General features: G+C 52.4%; 1 protein-coding gene across 1 annotated transcript; it reads right to left on the minus strand.

Annotated features, from left to right (window-relative positions):
• Window positions 1-592: 592 nt before the first annotated feature.
• On the minus strand, window positions 593-9,288 carry ACER1 (alkaline ceramidase 1). Its single transcript, XM_042887556.1, has 7 exons — window positions 9,207-9,288; window positions 8,981-9,084; window positions 3,905-4,019; window positions 3,462-3,600; window positions 2,100-2,237; window positions 1,603-1,740; window positions 593-842 (listed from the first exon to the last, which is right to left on the minus strand). Exons 2-7 carry the CDS (start codon window positions 9,071-9,073, stop codon window positions 674-676), a joined length of 792 nt encoding a protein of 263 aa, XP_042743490.1. The 5' UTR covers window positions 9,074-9,084; window positions 9,207-9,288; the 3' UTR covers window positions 593-673.
• Between the last annotated feature and the right edge of the window lie 11,944 nt (window positions 9,289-21,232).

Raw genomic sequence — 21,232 nt, forward strand, 5'->3', positions numbered from 1 at the left:
TCTGCCATCAGCCGGCACTTTCAGTGCTCCAGGTGACTCTACAAGTTACACACTGGGAACCAACAGAGCTGGAGAGGGATGAGGGTCACAGGGACTGAGAAGAGGTAGAACAGAACCTCTCTTGGGCTGTCAGCTAGGAGGATTTCTCTCCCAGGCCATAAAGAACTTTGGCCACCCTAGGTTGCTGACAGATAATGGGGGATACAGTGCACTCAGGAGAAAGAAAAGAGCAAGTAAGTGTCCATAGCTTTAATGCACAATTCTCCTGAGCAAGATCATATACATAAATAAATAAAATTAATAATAATAATTAGAGCAGCCCCAACAAACCCATCTGTCACCAGCTTGGCTTCTGTCTTTCCAGCTGTGCCCTTGTCAGCGAAAGGTGCCACAGACTGAGTAATGCAGAGGACACAGATGTAGCACTGTCCCCTTCTCAGTGAGCATCAGCTGGAGGAGGAGACCTTCATCTCCCCAGCGTTGGCCTGGGCAGTCTCCTAAGTCTGTGGGCTCCTACCCTCCTTCACGCCCAGCACCACGGGGCCTCAGCTGCTCCCTGCCCCATCCGCCAGCCACATCGCCCTTGTCCAGGGAGCAGGCACACAGCTGAGGTGTTCCCCGTGCAGATGCACATGTGTGCATCACACCCCATGCCCGAAGGACGCAGCTGGCTCTAGCACTGCTTGTGAGGCTCCTCCAAGGCAATGTAAGGCACCACGATGGGCCAGGAGTCACTGGGCCAATATCCCAGTTTTGGCTTGAATGCTGGCATCTCATAGGTGACGTCAAAGTACATGACCAGTGGGAAGCAGTAGAGGAGGGACACAGCTATCAGCACGTGCCTGTCAAGGAAGCAAAAAAGATGTGTGGGAGAGGAGTAACACTAACAGCCCTCCTGCACCTTGTGACTGCGTGTGGCTGAAGTTGTCACATTGCATGGCAATGGCAGGCAAATGTCAAATGTATACAACCCTGCAATGTATACAAGATCTATGGGTCCTGCAGGGTTTGTGCCTACAGAGAAATCCCAGAAGAGCTCTGAGAGCTGGGTTTGGGGCAGTTGGGGTGACACAGGAGACTTAAACCCCAAACCACCCCGTTTACTTTGCCTGGCATAGCACAGAAGGTCTGGGTATCTGAATTGGTCATCCCAGTTACTTGGGAGGATGAATCTGAAAGCGCACATTGTATGGCACTTACAACAATGTTTGGCGAGGGACTGAAATGTCTTCCTAAAGCAAATCACCGTCTTTCAATTTGGTTGTTAAAATAAAGGGCGTTGCACTTTGTATGGCTTCCTGGGAGCAGATGTAGTGCCTTGAAAGGAAGTGGCTTACCTGGAGTGGTTTTAGAACAATTTCACATTTGTTGGTATGGAGGAGGTAAGGGATATTTAGCAGCGATTAGGATGAGTCCTTGGGCTGGGGCCAGGATGAGGAGCAGCACCAACAGTGACAGAGCAAAGTGGGAGAGGGGGAGGCACAGATGCAGCTGCTCCCTGTTTGAGTACCACATCCCTCCTGCCCTCCCTCCTCCTCCTCTGTGGCCCTTCAGCTCTGAAACATTTAAGCCAGGCTTCCTCCCTCTCCGCTGGAGACTTACCAGAAGCTGTGGAAATAAGGGAAGTTGATCGCCTGGCAGAGCCAGCAAAGCCATCTGTCACTTAACCAGCTGGTGATGGCCAGCACCCACCACACCACCATGGCTTTGGCCATCCGGTGAACACGTTGGTCATTGCACCTGGAAAACACAGTGAGAAGAGAGGGAGACGGGAGCTGTGTTGGAAGGATGGAAGGAAAGTGAGTTTGAAAAAGGGCCAGCAGGTTCCTGTTTGCATGTGCTAATGCAACAGGGCAAAACCTGGTGGGTTTCTGCTCAAGAATATTCATCAGAGCACAAGAACTGGAAAAGTGTGGCTCTGCAAAAGGAATTTCTGACCTTCAGTGGGTGAGAGTGATGCTACAAGATGCTAACACACCTTCGTCTTTCTCCCCAGATCCCAGTGGGTTCCCCTCAACCCCACACTGGTTCCCAAATCCCGCACAAAGGAGAAAGAGCTGCAGAGATGGCAGAGATGAACTTCTCAACCTCCTCCTTACTTTTTCAGCTCGCGCCAGGTCAGGTACAGCAGGTGGAAGGCGATGCAGTTGAGCGCATAGGCATTGATGGATGGTTTGATGAAGGACATCAAGGTGGTGATCACGGTGGTGACACCACCCAACCAGTAGAATTGCTTCCTAAAGGGACGACAGAATTGCGAGTGAGTATCAGTGCCTCCAGGGTTCGCAGTGCAGCAGGTAAAGGATGGTGCTGGCTGTTGCCTGAGAAAGGAAGCCACCCTCCAGCACCTCCAACCTGTTTGCATATAACCGTCCTCAGCTCTGCAGAAGTCCTGGCAGGAAAGCCGGGATATATTTTATGTTTCTCAAGAACTGCCCGAGAAATTGCTTTGCTAAATCCCCTGGTCGGTCCAGGACAGAGCTGAGGATGACTCGTGCACCGCCACGGCGATGCCAGAGCCAGGCATGGAGCTGTGCAGAGGGAAGGGCTGCAGAGCTGCTGTCCCAGCAGCGGGGGCAGGGCCTTCAGCAGCGCGGATTTGGGCTGACTGAGCAACAATAGGGCTCGGAGAGGCCTTTCACATGCAAATCCCTTCCCAAGTCCCTTCCCCTCTCGCTGCCTCCCCCAGCCACGTCTCCGCAGTGAACTCCCGGTGACCTCCTCCGTGGCATGGGAGGAGCGGGATGGGAGCGAGCTCTGTTAAGGGCTGTATCGGAGGGCTCAGCAAGCCTGCCAGGACGGGAGCATCCTCTTAACAAAACTCTGCTGAGCTCCTGTTGCTGATCTCAATCCCTCCATCCATCCTGCTGCAACCCAGCCCTTCTGCATCCAGCCCTTCTGCAAACACCCTTTGCAACACGGGATGTTATCTTGGACTTTTTTGGCCTATGGAAAGCCCCATCCCCTCTGATAATGTCAGGGGATGCTACCAGAGTTTGACAGCATGGGTAATTCAATGTCAGTGCTCAGGAACATGTAATTTCCTAGTATGTGTGAAGTGCCCAAGTCCTGCACTGCCCCAGATGGTTCTCTGCTTCCCTTAAAGGCTGGAGGACTTCCAGTCCCTTCAAAGATGTGCACAAACTGGAGCAGTCCCCATGTTCCTAACACAGCTGTCCCCATCCAATCACACCAAGAAAAAAAACTTGCCCAAATCTCTTCTTTTTGAGATCCTTTGTACAAAGCTTCCTGTACAGCTTTGTGAGGGCAGGTAGCTCCAGGCAACAGGAGCTCTGAACAGCCCTTTCCAGGGGCTTTGTGCCCCTCTGTAAGGATCCAGAAGTGAGTAGTGTAGGGTCTGGCCAAAGAGCAAAATGCTGAGAGCTGGCTTTTAGGGTCACATATCAACAGCAGTTTCCCATCCCTTGCAGCCTGGAAACTCATTTCCCACTGAGCCATACCTGCTTTTGATGCACCTGGGGAAGTGAGCCCTTGGGTACCAAAACGAATATGCCACAGCCAGCGTCCAGAGGATGGAGAGCTCATCCAAGAGTTGTCCCACGTAACTCAGGGTCATGTGGAAGTACATGGAGAAGATACCTGCAGGGAGTGAGGACAGCTTGTATCAGTGCAGCTCTGTCTCAGGAGAAGCCTATCTGGACTGGGAAGTACTTAGAGAAACACCATTCCTGAAGGGCAGGAATGGCAGACCCATGGCTTTACAGGGCATGAAGCTCTGTACCCAGAGCCAGCAGGAGCCACGAGCTGCAGCTTCACACGTATATGGCTGTCCAGTTCCTCACCCCAGCTTGCTCCTTGCTTTGGCCACTACAAACCCATCTCCAAAGCTAAAGGTAGCGTGAATGAATGCTCTGCAGCCTGATCTCAAGAAATTGGCACCCACCTACGCAGAGGAGAAGGCCAGAGATGAAGTACATGGGCACGGTGCGCTGCTGGCAGTACTGCCGGTTCAGGTGGAGCAGGGCAGCCGAAAGGATGAAGAAGCATACATTGCTGACCTGCAAAACAAGAGACACAGTCAGTTTGCTGCATGATCTTGGGCAGGTCCCATCTTACCTTATGTCTCAGTATGTCCCCATGTGGAGAGCATACGGATCTCTGGAGAAAAGCACTGTGTGGAGGCATTGCCCTTGGCACTGGAGAAGGGCAGAGGCGTTTCTTGAGGTGTGAGGCTGGGGCTGGAAGGATGGCTCTTATGTGATAGCAGCTGGGCTGTGCTCTCTATGAGGACAGCAAGCTCAGGGTATGCTTCTGTGAACCAGGTGCAATGGACAGCAGCAGGACCTGCAGGGCACCCATAGGTGGGGCTGGACTGAGGTGGCATCCTGTGGTGTCACATGCAAAGCCACCTGCCCTAGGGAGGGAGGTAGGCTGGACGCCAGTAATTAAATGAAGTCATAAAAGTTATCTGAACATGCTTTGTGAATGAATGCATAGCAAAATAATTCATCCCTGTTTTCCAGCTCTGCACAGTTGCTGCATTGCCAGGCTTTGGTGCAGCTGGGGTGGAGGAAAATGCATGGGGATTCATCCTGGTGACAGTGCCAGCATTTCGAGAAGCAGCAGATGCTGACGGGCAGAACACAGGAGCTGAGAAGGAGCAGGGAGTGCTCTAAGCCTGCACCTGACTGCTGGATTGGGCCCTTTCCACCCTGCAGCAAGGGAGGAAGAGAGTTTGAAGCAGCCCTCACCTCTGCAAGTGAGGCATTGTCACCTGGTGTGCAAACACAATAAATGGAGTATCACCAGGAAGCTCAGTGTCCCTAAGGAAAATCTCTCTTGCGCACGAAAGGTTAGGATCTGGTGGAATGTTCCACCTGCCAGGCAGTGCAGTGGGTTTGGAAGAGCCAAGCACAGCCATCTGCCATGCTGTTATTTGGCCAGCCACCAGCACAGCTTTTATCTCACCCTGACAATTCTCCTTTCATATTCCAGCCAGACACTGTCCCAGAGCCCAGCCTGGAGTGTCACCCCAAAGCTGCAGGCTCATCCCTCTGCATCCCCACTGTGCACCAGGTACACTGCAATGGCACAGAGGGATGTGAGTTTAGGGGAAGAGGGCTGCAAATCCCAGGGATGTTGTCATAGACCTGAAGCACATCCCCTCACCTTGCAGAGGGAAGAACCCTTCACATTTAATGTAAGGCCTCAATTCCCTTCAACAAACAGAGATCAATCTTGAATTTCACTGTGGTTTTCATGAAACCAGTCCATGTGCCTACAAACAGCAATTCTTAGGGCAAATGTATAGGTTCTCTGTGTGTGCTTACAGCCAAATCCAGGCCTGTCTCTGTTCCAAAATGAGAAGGGAAGTGCTGGTTCCAATGCACGCTTGAGGTCAGACAGTTTGGAAATGATCACGAAACCAAACTATGTGTTGAAGTAACCAACTGCGTTGTAAGCATTTCTTTTCCTGTGAAATGGTTCAAGAGGGTTTTGGAAAACAGGCAGGGATCACAAGGAGAGCAAATGCTTGCAGAAGACACAGCAGTATGCAAGTGCCAGCATGTGTGTCCAAGTGAGGAAACGCGGGAGTCTGAGATTGCACACAGGGAGGTCCGGATCCCTGCTGCAGTGGGCATTGCAACAGCACCATTAATTACATGATAGCAACATTATCACTTCATTAATTCAGCCTGAGAAGTGCAAGATCAGATATCAGCAGGGAGGGATGATCAGGAGAACCGTGCCAGCAGATTGCAGTGATTCCCTGCAGAGCAGCCAGGCTCAGAGCTTGGGGCAGAGCCGCGAGGGACCCACAACTGGGGGTCTTCAACACCTGTCAGGTCCCAGCCCTGCTTGTTTTTCTAGGAGAAAAGTGAGGCTGGGAACAGTGACATGCCTGTAATCCTGCTGCATTAGCAGGATCACGGGAAAGGCCCCAGGGCTTGTGCAATGTACGCTGTGCAGCCTAAAAGGAAAGGAAAGCCCTGCAGAGGGCCATCCGCTTCTCCATGCCCAGCAGAGTGAGAATGGCTTCCTGGGATGGACTGGGACAGCAGGTGCTGGTTGTGCTCTGTAAGCACAGAAATGAGACAGAGGCAACCCAAGTGTGTGCTGCCACAGAGCAGGTAGGGGTGCCCCATCTCTGGAGGTGCTCAGGGCCAGGCTGAATGGATCTGATGTGAGAAGGCCCTGCCCGTGGCCTGGGCTGGACAGAATGACCTTTAAGGGCCTTCCATCCCAACCACTCTGGAATTCTGATTGTATGATTTTCTGCAGTGGAAGGAGATTTCTCAAAGTGTTGCTGCAGTGCATTCACTCCCTTAAAGACCAAAGACCTGGCTTTCACTGACAGCAGAGCCTGCAGAGCCCGAGATGGAAGCAAATATCTCCAAGGCTCTCTGGACGTGCAGAGCAAATTCCTAATAGCCAGAAGCAGGGGCTGCCCGTCCTGCATCGTGGTGTCACACCGTGTTTGGGGCAGCAAGCAGCAGCGTGGCTGCACACAAACTGCAGGGTGAGGAGAGTGTGAAGTGTCCCCACTGCCATGGGGCTGCTGAACTCCAGCATGAGTATCTGGCATATGTGGGTGATTTACACCTGCAGCCAGGCTTATCTCCAGGCTTATCAATGGAGCTGTGGTTATCTGACAGTGTGAGAGCTCCTGGTGCTTAGCCAGAGAGTGCTGAGGATCTGGATGTCATTACCAGCATCCTCATTGGTTATTGCAGGAAGGAAAAAAAAAAAGGGGAGTAGAATGACAGGTCCTTGACTGATGACCCTCATGTAGCACAACACTGTTCAACTGCAAACAGCCAGAAGACAATAAATTTCTGGGTCACCGAGTCTCACTATAAATAGTTAGAGCTTTGTCACTGAATTGCAGTGCAATCATGAGCCACGATGTATTAATTATTAGGGACTTTACGATATTGTTTACATTCTCTGCTCATACCCCTGGTGCTTATTCCTAATAAAAAGCATCCAACCCAGGCAGGGATGAGAGTGAGAGCGTCTGCTGCAGAGTGATGCTCAGCAGTATGTTGCTGCTGACACAGAGCTTCCAGCTGGAGCCATGGGCAGTGTTGGGAAGAAGATGCAGAAAGGATGCTCCATTAGGAAGCCCTGCTGCTTTAGGAGCATTGAGTAGGAGCTGGCTGGGTTCCCAGCTAGTCTAAAACTCTGACAAAGCGGTGCTGAAGTCAATACTGATATAATTGTCTCCAGGCAGGGCAGTGAGACAAGGTCCATAAAGCCTGAGCAGGGAGGAAGCGATCTGAAGATTTGAACATGGGGAACAAAGGAATGGAGAAGAGAGGGAGACACAGGACTCTGGAATCACGCCTAGGATGGTGCTCTGAGCAGAGTGTTTCCCAGTGCTGCAGGGCTGAGAGCTAGCCTGCATGGACCGAGGGCGATGCCATGGAGGTGTTGCTCCTGCTGGCTTTGGATTCCCTGCTCTGAGCACAGTGCAGCTCTGGGGACTGTTGTCAGTTGCTCAGACAGCAGTGGTTCCTCAGGGTTTGCTCTTCTACCTCCTATGTTTTGGAGAGAAGTCCATACAGCAGTCCTGCTGCAGGCAGCAAGGCAAGTCTTGATCTTGGCCATTCCCTAAACAAGAATTATATCCCAAGCCAGAAACTGCAGGAGTGGTTTCCTCTGCTGTAAAGGCAGAGATCTAAGAGTTAATGTTTTATGGGGTTCAGAGGACTTTGGGACGTTAGGAGGACGGTTGTGCACCTGACCATAGCAGCTGGGGTCTGGCAGTGTGCCACTGGGAGCTCAGACATGGGACAGAGCTCCTGAGGTACCTCTTGGTGTGATCCTGAGCCACTCCAACAGGGGGTATAAATCACAGTCCTTGTAAAAATATGGTCTCAGCTCCAAAGACACGTTGGGAAAATGCTATCTGAGTGCTGACCTCAGAGCTTGGGCGAATGTTTCTTCCAGTACTAATTCTTATTTTAAAAGTCCAACTTTCAGACTTTCTGATCTGTTTGGAGTTAAGCCCCTCTCCACTCTTGCCAATGAGGTTCTCAAACTCAGAGGCATTTGGCACCTCCAGCGACATTCAGAATGCTGCTGGGAGCATCAGTGACTTCTGCACCCCTTTGCTCTGCACCCTGTACTCATCCATCAGGGGCAGCAGACACCAGACCAGGAGCTGAGTACTGGGGGGCAGCAGGACCAGCAGGTCCTTATTTCAGTGCCTGAAAGAGAAGGGACTGCACACAGCCCGTGCATCCCTCCTGCATGACCCTGTCAGGTCAATTGGAACTGTGTGACTGGAGAGGGTATTATAGTTATTAGAGGTCATTTATTAGAAACAGGAAATGCTTTTTAAAAAAAAAAAAAAAAAAAAAAAAAAGGAAGAGACATTTCCACGAGAAACAAGAACTTCCAGTGTTCAAAGGTAACTGCTGAAGGTTGTAAACAAGGCCTTTGGAAGGCTGTAAATGGCCTCATGCCCCTGCCAGCACTAATTGCATGGAGGCAGAGGGACGCACTCGCAGACAGCGGGTGCCTGCAGATGGATGTCAGTGCATGTGGGACTGGTGCTGAAAGGAGCCTGATTACAAAGGGGATCACAGGAGGTGAAACTCCCACATCTGCTTTCCTCTGCCCAGAGTTCCAGATTCCCAACCTGCCCGACGCGGTTCATGCAAGCACTGTCTCTCATTCTGCCACTCCTGTACATTTAGCTGGAATATACGAGCCCTGTGTGGGACTTACCCCAGTTGGCAGGCAAGCTGCAGGACTGGTATAACAGGATCTCACCAATCTGGGCTAAGGAGCACTGCCAGACTTTGCTCAGTGGGAACTCAGCCCCATGTGTGCCTGGAGAATCCCAGACCCCAGCTCTGCTTATGGGCAGCAAACCCCCAGGATTTACATACAGCTCCCCAATTAAACACCCTCTAACAGCAGGAAGCTCAGAGCAGGGGAGCAAACGTGGCTGACCCATTCCATCTCGTATCCCAAAGGCAGCTCTGCCCTTGGGATGCTCCACACTCACCGTGTTGTAGTACTCTGCGATGATCGGCGAGCGCACAAAGTTGTTTTCACACCAGTCAATTTCAGAGCTCTGGTAGGAGAATATACTCGGCATCGTTGGGTTGCCTGGGCAGAAGGAGAGGAGTGGGTTAGTCATGCACCTGCGTGCACAAACGGAACGGGGAGAAGTGTGCTGCCCACCGGCCCCTTGCACACCTGCACGCGCTCATGTTGTACAGCATCCTTACCCTGCTATGAAAGACTCATCCTCTTCCCAGCACACATTGCATTGTAGACATTTCCTGCTCTCTCCCCGCAATCAGAAGTCACAAACGACCCTAGGAAATATCCTTGAGCTCTGAGCTTGGAATGGTCACCGTCGCCACATCCGTAGCACTAACATCCCTCTTTGGGGGTCACTGCTGCTCCATGTCCCAGCCCTGCCCTTGTCACCCTGCCTTCTGCCTTTGCTTCACTTTCTTTATGACTCAGATCTTGCTGCCAAGAGGACTTCCCCACACCTCATGGGCTGTGCGCTACCTTTTGGGAGTGGAGATCTGCAGGGTTTATTGCTCATTGGCTCCGTCCTTTCTCATCGTTTTGCAGCATTCACCCCAGGGCTGGAGCTCAGTGCAAGCACCAGTTCAGACTTGGGATGTTCCTAGAATCCTGAGGCATGGAGCAAAGGCCTGGGATTGTGTCCCTTTGCCGGCAGTGATTCCACTTTGAATGCAATAAGCCAAGTGAAAGGCATCCAAGCTTCACACCTCTTATCCTCAGCCTGGCCTCTGATAGAGGAGGAATTGCATTTCTGAGCAGGATTCTAACCAAAATCCAACCTTTCCTCTTCATTTCTTTTCCTACCCACCATCTGCACATCATTTCTCAGCCTTTGGAAAAAATCAGTGTTCCAATCAAGTTCCTTGTTCACAAATCCTTGAGGCTTTGGAGCTATTCTGGAGGCTGACAGAGACGGGTGCCAAACCTGGAGGTTTGGGAACACCATTCAGACTCCGGGGTTCAGTGCTGGGGACGCTGGAGCTCCTGGGGCTGCTGCGGCTCTTTGGCACTGAGCATGCCCAAGGCACAGGAAGAAATGAGTGGAAAGCAGCGCTCCCTTTAAATCCCTCTCAGCTTTGGGTCTAGCACAAGGAAGGGAAGTTTATCTTACAATCGCTCCTTGGTTAGTTGTGTTATTATGGAGAAACTGCTTACAGCAGCTGAGGAACGCTGCTGAGCTCAGCAGTGGCCGTAGGTGTGCAAGGCTGAGAAGCAACCAGTTTCCTCTGCCTCTCTTCCCAAGAAGTCCAAAGGCAGAAAGCCTGCAAATGCAACATGGCCACAAGCTCGTCTGCAGCCCCCTGCCTCTATCAGGCAAACCGACTTGTGGATAAACCTGCACTGCTCCCTTCCAATTACAAATTAATGACATCCTTTCTTTAATCCAGGCTGATTCCTCCCAAGCAGGTGAGACTGCATCAATAAAAGCAGCAGAAAGGAGATGCAGGTGGGTTGGGCTGTGTCCTCCCAAGCAGGTGAGACTGCATCAATAAAAGCAGCAGAAAGGAGATGCAGGTGGGTTGGGCTGTGCCCTGGCTCTGCAATGTTGGGTTTCCATGGGCTCATATGCTCCACAGGGATGAGCTGCTGCTCCCTGGTGTTGTGCATCACGTGCTTACAGCAACACAAGTGGTTGCATAGGAAAAGAAGTAGACCCAGGAGGGTAAAGCCCATCTCCAAGTGAGCAAAGAAGCAGATCCTGGAGGGTAAATGCCATCTCCTCGCTGAGTCAAGAAGAGGCGAGGGGATGCTGGAGACATGCACAGGAGAAGCAGAAAGGAATAGAAAAGCAGTACTTGCTGCTCATCCCAGCAGTACTTACCTGTGGGAGAGGTGAATTGTCAGGAGAACAACTTGCCCAGCTTCTGGAGCTTCTGTGGTTGCAGGCAGTGAACTGCCTCGCTCCGTCTTTAAGGACAGCTTTGGGATGAGGTGAGAGCCATGAGCACCCTCCAGGCAAAGCTCACTGTCCCCCATAGGAAACATATTGGCTGGAGGGTTTATATCTGTGCTCCCAAATGGGCAGGGGCAGAGAGGGAGGGCAGGGAAGCGTGAGCTGGAAGGGTTGGAAGAGCAGGTAGAAATGCAGCCTGAAATCATCCGCCTGCCCCTAGGCGGGTTACCTGCGCAGGCGCACACACTGTGCTCCCAGCCCTGGTTTTCCTAAGGGAGGAACAGATCTGCACAGCCTCCTATGGATTGCTGCTTAATAAACAGTATAACCATTTTCACTGCCCCCCCCCCCCCCCAAAAAAAAAAAAAACATGCAGTAAACTGCATTCATTTCCAGAGATTAAATTCAAGCCACTTTTCAACTTTCCCTCAGTGGCTGCCACGTATTACCAAAGATAGACCACACTTCTTCTAGCTGTACATTTTGTTATTTAGTGAAAGAATTGGCTGGATGGGACACCTCTGTGTGACTGCTTTGCAAACATTTTCCTCCTCAATCCCATTCAGGGCATCATGAAAACTGGCAGTGTTTGTACCTTTCCCAAAGACCAACACCATTTTCCTTCGTGTAGGGTTGGGAGAAGAAGAACTACATTGCTTTCTTAAGGATAAAAGCTCATTATTTGACCAGCTTGTCTTGATGGAGAAGGGGAGGCATCAGGTTCAGCATCACCAGGCAGGGTCTGACCAAGACCTGAGGTGTTCCTGCCTGTGTCTCTGTCCCTTTTCTTTGTCCCTGTCCCCTTCCCTGTCCTCATCCCCATACCTGTTTCAGTCCCTCTCCCTATCTCTGTGCTTGTGCATGCAGTCTCTGAGGCTCAGGCTCACACCCCTGCTTTGCTGTGACATTTCCAGGCTGCCCGGGATGAATTTACCCTGGAACTCTTTGGTAAGTGTAATTATTTCTTCTCATACTTCTATAAAAAGGGAGACCTGAGCCATGCAACACTTCCCAGAGATGCCAGGGCTTACAAGAATTCTGCAAATTCACATAGATTTTGAAATGCAATGCTAGTTAAGTACTGCAGCATTTATCTGCAGCATGGTTGAGCCATGTTGCATACCACTAAGACAAAGCTTCTTTCTAGGACAGACACTGCAACTCAAAGCAGGAGCTCAGAGATCAGCAGGCTGCTCCTGTCCCTGGATGTCTTCACTGCTGTGCTGGAGAAACTTGGGGTGAAATTTGTTTCTTATGCACTTACAGCCTCTGAATGGATCACGGCGTTTGGTGTGCTGAAGGTACCCAGGGTACCATGGGCTCACAGTGAGATGCAGAGAAAGAAGCAGAGAGGGGATTTGAGAATAAGGCATTGCCTGGACACACAATGCCTGCTTCATGCAGCCACCTTCAAAAATAATTTGTTTTCCCACCCCCAAAGCTCTGGCATCCTTTGCACGAGCGAAGTGCTGAGCATCACTGATGTATCCTGTACCACACGATGAATAAGTAATGGCAGGATGTCAGGAATCTGAATCTTCCCTGATTCATCAGTCAGCAGTGTTCAGGTCACAGGGAGAGGGGCTGATTTCCTGCTGAGTCCTCTGTCCCATCTCCTCCTAATGGCTGCATTCTCCTGCCTGGGGGCAGCAGGGATGTGGGGTGGGCTGGAGGTGGAGAGCATGGGGTCAAAGTTTACAAGAGAGCTACATGGAGACAACCCCCATGGGTCCTTACCTCCCACCTAAGAGCTCCTGCCTCCTCTCCCCCTTGCTTCTAACACAGGACATAGCATGCTGGGCTTTGTGGTTTTGCCATCCCCCACAGAATGGGACAGCCATGAGCTGGCAGTGCAAGCAGGGGGGCTTAAAGCAGGGCAGCTCACATGGAGGCTTCCATCTGCACTGCTGTGGGAGGCTTTAAGCAATTCATCAGGAGAAGCTGTGGCTCAGGGGCACGTGCCTCCATGTGCTCATTGCAGGGCTGTGACTGCTGGTGGACGGTGAGGAGGGTGCACAGGCATCCCACAGACCCACTGCTGTGTGCTCAGCACATATGAATCAGAGCCCTGGGGTGGATGGAGATGAAGGACTCATCCCAGTTCTCACACTGGATGAGCCAAGAGAGGAACTCAGATATTCTGGCTGCCCACTGCCCCATTCCATCTCACTGCCCACATCCAGAAGGATCCGGGGCAGGTGGACATGCTGGATATGGAGCAGCAATTCTTGCTGCCAGGTATAAAGGCACAGGGAAGTGACTTGGGAGCCTTGCTAACATTGAGCAGTTGGATAATTCCTAACATTCACAGCTCCACAGGGCAGGGATTGCAGCCTCCGCTTGGTTTGGAAGCTGTTTAGCAAACCATGGTCTGGAAGATATAAAATCAGCAGCGGGAGACGTGCTAAAGCCGGATGAGCTTTACAGTGCCAAATGAAAGCATCCGTCTCCATTGCTGCTGCGCAGCCTAGCGGGAGCTGTGCACTGCTCCTGTGCACATCTGCAGAGCTGTAAATATCTGTGTTTCTCCACCACGCAGCTCAAGGGCTCCAGGCAACCAAAAAGCAGCAGCGGTGACAGCGAAGACGGATGGCACCCCACGCGAGGTGTGGCTCTCAGGGCTGACCCACCTGCTCTTTACAACATCACTGCCCCAGCCCTTGTGCAAGACAACCCTCAGGAGAGCGGAGCACAAGCCTTGTCAGGCCCCAGAGGGCTGCTCACAGGGTCCAGGAGCAATTCCCCACCAATCCATCATCATTGAGCAACCATCCAGGCACTCCATTATCTCTGCTCCAGACAGGATGCCTTACAATCAACCGAATATCCTTTGCCAAACTGACACCCCCCCCCCCCCACCCGCTATGCTTGTTTTGAAATACAGGTTTGTTTTAAAAACCAAATCATTTAATTGCTTATAGGAACAACAATAACAGTGATAATTAAATGAAGTTCTGCCAGTGCTGTCATCTGTCACATGCACTTCTCAGTGTGGTCATGTATACGCGCAGCAGACTCAGGCTTGCACAACCCAGCAGGAGCTGCTGCATGTGCAGGGGCTGAACATGGACTTTTCTCTTTCCAAAGCCCAAGCTATCTGCATCTGGAGAGAGAAAATCCCCTCATTCTCAGCAGCACTGGAAGAGCTCCAGCAGAGCTCTCCCCGCTCAGGACACGAACACAGTGAGGGCTGCTCAAGTCCTGGGAAGTATCACACTGAGCAGGGCAGGGCAGACCCTTGCTAACCAACCCTTCTATCCTTTCCTACTTGGAAGATTCCTGACTAAAGAGACTCAAAAATGGAAAGAGATGAGGAGAAGACTCCTTCTCACTTGAGCTGAGTCTGCAGCTTTCCATCCAAGCTGGCAGAAGCCTGGCAGTGCTTTGCACCAGGTTTATCCAGCACTGCAATCCCTTCTGAGAGTGGCGCAAAGCTTTGGCAGGAGGAGATGGTGAAGGTTTGTGCAAGTTTGGTGAGAGACCCAATAGCAGTGTTGGCAGCATCCCTGGGAGCCAGAGGCTGCCAAGTCCTTGAGGGGAGACCCCCCGGTGCCTTTACTCCCCTCCCTGCTGGGCAAGAAAGAAGGAGGTGATGCCTTTGTGTCAGGAAGGGAGAAATCACTATGGTCACTCCCATCCGCTGCCCTTCATTGCGAAAAACAGAGTAAAGCATGGGGAGTTGGTGCCTTCCTTCTAACTCTGTAAGCAGCAAAGAAGGCAGAGCAGGGAAGGAACAGTCTGCCCAGGGAAGTGGTGGGTGCACCATCCCTGGAAGAAATGTGGGGATGTGGCTCTTGAGGACATGGTTAGTTGGCATGGTGGGATGGGCTGGGTTGGGCTTGGTGACATTAGAGCTCTTCTCCAACCTTAATGATTCCATGATTCTATGGTCCCACGATCCCATAGTCCTGCCCATGGCAGTATCTGTTCTCTGAAGGATTGTAAAAAGGAAGGAAGCAGGAAACAATCCTGCCCCATCTTCTGGTGGTCGGTGACTTAGCACTTCCTTGGCTGGAGGTCCTGGGCCGTCATATTTCTTAGGTCAGATCAGAGCCATGCTATGCACGTGTATCTCAGTTTTTTAAAGGCCATTTTTGAGGCCATGCCCTACAGCTCTTTGCTCCAATTTAACTACATGCTGGGTCAAGAAGTGCTTCCTTTCACCTGCTTTAAACCTGCTGCCTGCTGGCTGTGTTGATGCCCTCCAGCTTGGTCAGACCTGGAAAACCTCCAGGCCCATTCCTGCAGCTCTCCACCCACTCTGCTCATTCCCACTGCCTCATCTGCTTTCCCACCTGTGTGCATAGATGCACCTTTCACCCCATGTGCTTGGATCCCTCTCCACCTACCTGAAACCACCACATGGCACGAGCCACCCTCCTCTTTCCTAAAGCAGACAAAATGCAGAGAGCATCCTTTGTGGTTCCAACTCAGCCTTGCTGGATAACAAGCAATGCTTGTGTCCTTCTGCGAGCCATTGAGCAGCCTGTGTCTGTGCAGCAGTCTGAGCACAGCAGCCACAATAAAACATCCTCACATCACGACTGCACCGCTCTCTTGTAGGCCTTTGTGGTGACCTTAATGCAGGGCTGGATGCAACCGCAGTGCAGAACATGGCACAAAGGATGGACCACGCTGGTGCCGGTGCACGGCCGCTTCCAAAGCTCAGCTGCACCCCGAGCTGCATCCACGTGAGAGGGTTCCTGCCCACACCCTCTGTAAGGAGGGAAGGGTTGCACAACACCAGTGACAGCGGAGGAGGCAGCCCTGGGAACCCAGCCTCCAGGCCATGTCCTTGCCAATCTCCTGGCACTGCGATGGGAACAAGGAGATGGAGCTGTCCCATCTGCAGCCCAACCCACCTCTCCCTGTGGCACCCATGGGACTATTTCCCAATGAGCAGTTTCCCAAATCCTCTTTTTTTGCACAGAGCACAGCGGCCCCAGCACGCTCATGGCTCTGCGGAGGTGACGAGGACAAGCTCCAGCTCATCCAGGGATGCTCTTGTTGTGATGCTGCTCCTGCAAGAACAATATTTGCACAAACGCAGCAGCAAGAGCACTTTGGCTGAGCTGTGGTGTGATAAAAGAGATTTTAAGAGATAAAATTGGGATAAAAATCCCAATTTTTCTAAGTGTCTATGGAGAGATCTGTGCCAGTTCAGCAGTGCTTCATCCCAGCAGCTGTGGTGCATCTCAGGGCCTGAGGCACCCAAAGTTTATTTCTCACTGGAGCTGCGTGCCTCCTGCCAGCTCCCAGGACAGGTTTTCTCTGTGGTCTCCCTCAGTGCTGACTCCTCACAGAGGATCTGAAATCCTGCGGTAGCACAACGCAGTAATAGCCATAATGACAGTTCCTGGCATTGTTTTGTTTGGTCCAGCTGAGCTGGAAGACATTACAGAGCCAGCAAAAACAGTAATTATCCACCACCTTCCTTTGTTTTTTTTTTCTTCTCTCCACATATTGCAAACAGTCAGAGGCAGCTCAGAGGTGACAACTGTGCTGGGGTGAGGCTGAAGGCACCCCATCCTTCACTAGGGCTGGACACATCCCCACTGCCCTCAGGCTGCATGGTCGCACTCCACGTTTCCAAGCATGAATGAGGTGGAAATGATGCTGGGGGTATTTGCTGGGAGAAAGTGGCCCAGAAGGCACTGGTATAATCTCTGGAGAGTGATGGGATACAGCTTCCCTGCTCTATTCCCTCTTGGACAGTTCAGTGATGGGCAAGGTGCCTCCAGATCTGCTTTGAGATAGGAGCTGCGTGTTGTATGGTTACACAGGTATAAGGCAAAGCTAATTCCTGCAGAGCACAGAGAATAAATTATCTTGGACTGAGGAACCCCTGGGCTGGGATTGAAAAAAATCTATCTGTAAAGAGTCCAAAGGAACCAACGGGTGTCTGTCTGCCACCTGCATGTTTCAAACCTGATACAGCCTCTGTTGTGAGTCACACAGCAGGACGAATAATTTCCACTGAGAGTGGTTGGATTTTCTTTTCCAGCCAGGGACTAGCAGATAAAATATTAAAGCACAAACTGCAAAGCTTGTAGGGCCCTCGCTGTGCAAAAAGCTCAGGGTAGACAGACTGATGTCCCAGGTGCACCGTTAGGAGAATCACCAATAAAAGAGCAACACTGCAAATAGGAGAGAATCGTGACTTTATCCCACACTGGGGAAATACTGCACATGAAACTGCAGTGCCTCTGCTTTTTGGGGATCAATCCTGCCTGCTCTTGGAGGCACAGTGTTCAAGTCAGAGGCAAAATCAGGCTGAGCCTCCTTCTGGATGTGCCTCCTTCATCCTGCTACCTTTTGGGAGCCCTCAGACAACAGCTCCTGTTCCAGGCACTGAGCAGAAGTGCCTGGAGGCATCCAAACCCTTCGGGCATCTCTGCGTTGCCCTCTTGGAAGAGCTGCCTGGTGGCCATAGAATCATCCATCACAGAACGGTTTGGGTTGGAAGGGACCTTAACGGCCATCCAATCCCAACCCAATGGGCAGTGACACCTTCCATTGGATCAGGATGCTCGAAACCCCATCCAACCTTGAGCATTTTCATGGATGGGGCATCCAAAGCTTCTCTGGGCAGCCTGTTCACCTCCACGGCAAGGATATTTATCCTAACATCCAATCTAAATCTCCTCTCTTTTAACTGAAAGCCGCTGCCCCTTATTCCTATCACCACATTCCCGTATAAACAGTCCTCCTTCATCTTTCCTGTGGACTCCTGTAGGCACTGAAGGCCGATATAAGGTCTATCCGGAGCCGGGGGGATGCTTCCCTCTGCTGGCACCGAGCAGTCCTGCAAGCTTCACAGCCCCACTTCCCAGCAGAAAGAATCACGGAATTCCTTCTTCACGGCTTCGGAGAACTGTTATCTTTATCCACCTTCTTCTTGCTGGGCTGTTGGATGCAACACCGTTTTTCTCATCTCGCAGTCGATGCTTTATTTGTCTGTAAATCTGTAACAGAATCTTTGGGTTACTTCCTTCAGCTAAGGGAGAAGATCACTGCACCTTCCCACACATCCCATCTTAGGAGTGAGATGCCCCAGTGAAACGCTCCTCCATCTCCACACGGCCACCAAGGTGCTGCTGGAGGAGCTGCTCTGGTCTCCTGTGGTTGGATCCCACTATATCCCCGCAGGACTGGATGCTTGGGATTCACAACAGCCAGGAGGCCTGGGGAATCTCATCTCTGTGCTGGGATACGGGTACGGCGTGGTGTGAAAGTCACTGTGGTGCAGGCAGCAGCGATGCCCTATTTGTGCAGGATCCACTCAGCGAGGCACTGTGCCAAGAACAAAGCAGTTCAAGCAGTGCAAAGCACAGCCATGACATCGTGTTGTATAATAGGTCACGCGTTATTCTGAGCATCTCCACTGCAGCTTACACAGAGCCTCAGACCTGAATTTTGCCCCACGTCAGCACTCAGATCTCAGCCTTCCCATCCCTGTCCCTTGCACAGTGAATTACCAGCTTCGTGCTGATTTGCCCAATGCAGAAAGTTGAGATCCGTTTAAATGCATCTAGCAGACATCAAATACCAGACACAGCTTTAAAATCAATTGGGTTCAATCAGAGCGGGGTTTCGTGTTTTAAGGCGAACTTAAAACGAGGGAACCCAGCGCAGTGAATCCCGAGGGAGGGGACATAAAGCCGCCCTGGGATGGGCCAGGGGGGGCTGGGGAGGGAAGCATTGTTTTCTACAAAGAACAGGAAACGAGCCTCAAAGAGTACATGAAAGAGACCTTAAAACAAATGCAGATCAGCAAGGGGGTGGGGAGGTGGGGGGGGGGGGTGGGGGGAGGAAAGGAGGGGGTTTCTCGGCTCATCTCCCAGCTGCTCTGCCCAGGGGCAGCCTGCAGAAGCTTGGAGCAAATGGGATTCTTGGTGGGGAGGGATGAGGTTTTGGGACCTGCTGTCCTCAGTGCAAAGGGCAGGGCCTCGGGAAGACCCAGAGGGACCAGAGGAGCCTGGATTCACCCAGTGAAGGAGGGAATGCAATTAATGGGGCCTGTGCAGTGCAGCATTTGGGACAGGACAAGGAGGTGACACTTTGGGCTTTGCTGCAAGGCTTTGGGCTTTATTCCAGTCTTGGGCTGCTCTCCATGCTTGTCCGGTGTCCCCAGTGGGATCCAGCATGCAGGACACTTAATGGACATTAGGAACAATTTATTGTCAGAAACAGTAGTAATGCATTGGCACAGGCTGCTCAGGGAGGTGGTGGGGTCACCGTCCCTGAAGATGTGCAAGGAATGTGGAGATGTGGCACTGAGGGACATGGTCAATGGGCATGGTGTGATGGGTTGGGGTTGGACTGGGTGATCTTAGGGGTCTGTTCCAGACTTAATCATAGCATCATAGAATGGCTTAGGTTGGAATAGACCTTAAAGATCACTGAGCTCCCATCCTTTTGCTCTGGGCTAGGTGACATCCCTCTCCCTCAGCTCAGGCTGCCCAGTGCCCATCCATGGCACTGGGGACCTTCAGGGATGGGGCACTCACAGCTCTGGGCAGCAGTGCTGGGGTCTCACCACCCTCTGGGTAAAAAGTATTCTTCCTAACATCTGGCCTAAATTGCCCCTCTTTTAATGATTTTATGATTCTATCATTCTTTAGCCCTTGCACACCTCCATGCAGCCCCAGCCCTGAAGCTCCTCACGGGACATCAGGGAGAGGGGACAGCACTGTGATGCCCTGTGGCAGAGAGCCTGGAGCTCCTGGAATGCAGTGGGCCTGGAGAAACCACGGCACGAGCAAAGCAGATCACATCGATGCCAGAACACACCATTTCCACACACAGCTTTTCTTTGTGACGATGCTTCTCCCACAAAGCACTCATTCAGACCCCTTCGAAGGTCCAAGCCCTCTGTGGAACATGGCCGCTTCCTTCTGCTGCTCCTCGTAAAACACAGTTCGTGTTGGAGCCAACTGGCAGAGCTGGACGGTAACACAGCTAAGCCACTTCCTCAGAGGAGGACGGCTGGTGGCCCACTGCCAAAGGGGACAATGTGGGACTGCAGCACTGCTCTGCCTGCACTCCTGTTCCTGTTTACATGGAGTGATGGGAGAGGCTTCCCAGCATGTTTTTAAGCCAAGGTTTAACAAAGTGCCACATCCCCGAGGAATCTTGGAGTGGAGGCTGAGCACAGAGGGCAGTGCCGCATCCCAGCTTGCAGCTGTGATGGGAGCTGTGGCAATGGGGAGATCACACAGTCACCTCATTCCAATCATGTACTGGGATGTGGACATGTCCCCAGTGCCCCACGGCCATGATGGGAGCTGTGATAATGGGGAGATCACACAGTGACCCTATCTTGTCCAAGCAATGGGGCCTGGATGTGTCCCCCTGAGGCCCCACAGCCATGAGGGGAGCTGTGAGGGGATGTAACGTGGTGACCTGCTGGTAATGGGGAGATCATACAGCAACCTTGTCCCAGCCAGGGTCTGGGACATGGAGGAGATCCCAAAGCCCTGCAGCCATGGGGGGAGCTGTGAGATGTGATGACCTCCTCATAACATGCAAGTCACACAGTGACCTCACCCTGGCCATGCCCTGGGGACCTGGAGGTGACTCTGAGGCTCCGCAGCCATGATGGGAGCTGTGATAATGGGGAAACCACACAGTGACCCTATCATGTCCAAGCAATGGGACCTGGATGTGTCCCCCTGAAGCTCCACAGCCATGAGGGAAGCAGTGAGGGGATGTAACGTGGTGAACTGCTGGTAATGGGGAGATCATACAGCAACCTTGTCCCAACCAGGGACTGGGACATGGAGGAGATCCCAAAGCCCCGCAGCCATGAGGGGACGTCATGTGGTGATTTCCCCTGCACTGGGTTAACCTTGTCCTGGCTCCCATCCGCAAGGACTGAAGGCATTGGGACCACCTGAACAATTCAGACCGGGGCAGCGTTTTTTGAGTCCAAACGTCGCCATGATGAGCACAGGGCGAGCCTGCAGAACTGCACCGTCACTCCACGCCTCCACGCTGGACATGGCTGTGCCACCACACACTGCGGCTGCGCGACGGGCCCGGCCGCCCGCCAGCACTCTCCCCGAGGAGACGGAGCCCTGAAGCAGGGCGCTGAGCCGCACGGCCCCGCTCACCCCCACCCGCGCCCCGGGGTGCCATTTTGTCGAGGGCCGCCCCTCGCCCGCCACGCGCGGCGGAACCCGCCAGGGGGCGCTGTGGCGCGGCGGGGTCCGGGGCGGCGCGGCGCGGAGGGGCGCGGAGCCGCCAGGGGGCGCTTGGCGCGCCGCCTTTGTTGCCGTTGGCGCCTTCCTCTATATAAGCGGCGGCGGCGGCGGCGCG

Source organism: Lagopus leucura, unplaced genomic scaffold, assembly GCF_019238085.1.
Source record: "Lagopus leucura isolate 7727_CA_CO unplaced genomic scaffold, USGS_WTPT01 Super-Scaffold_100091, whole genome shotgun sequence".
In the NCBI taxonomy this organism is placed as follows: Eukaryota; Metazoa; Chordata; class Aves; order Galliformes; family Phasianidae; genus Lagopus; species Lagopus leucura.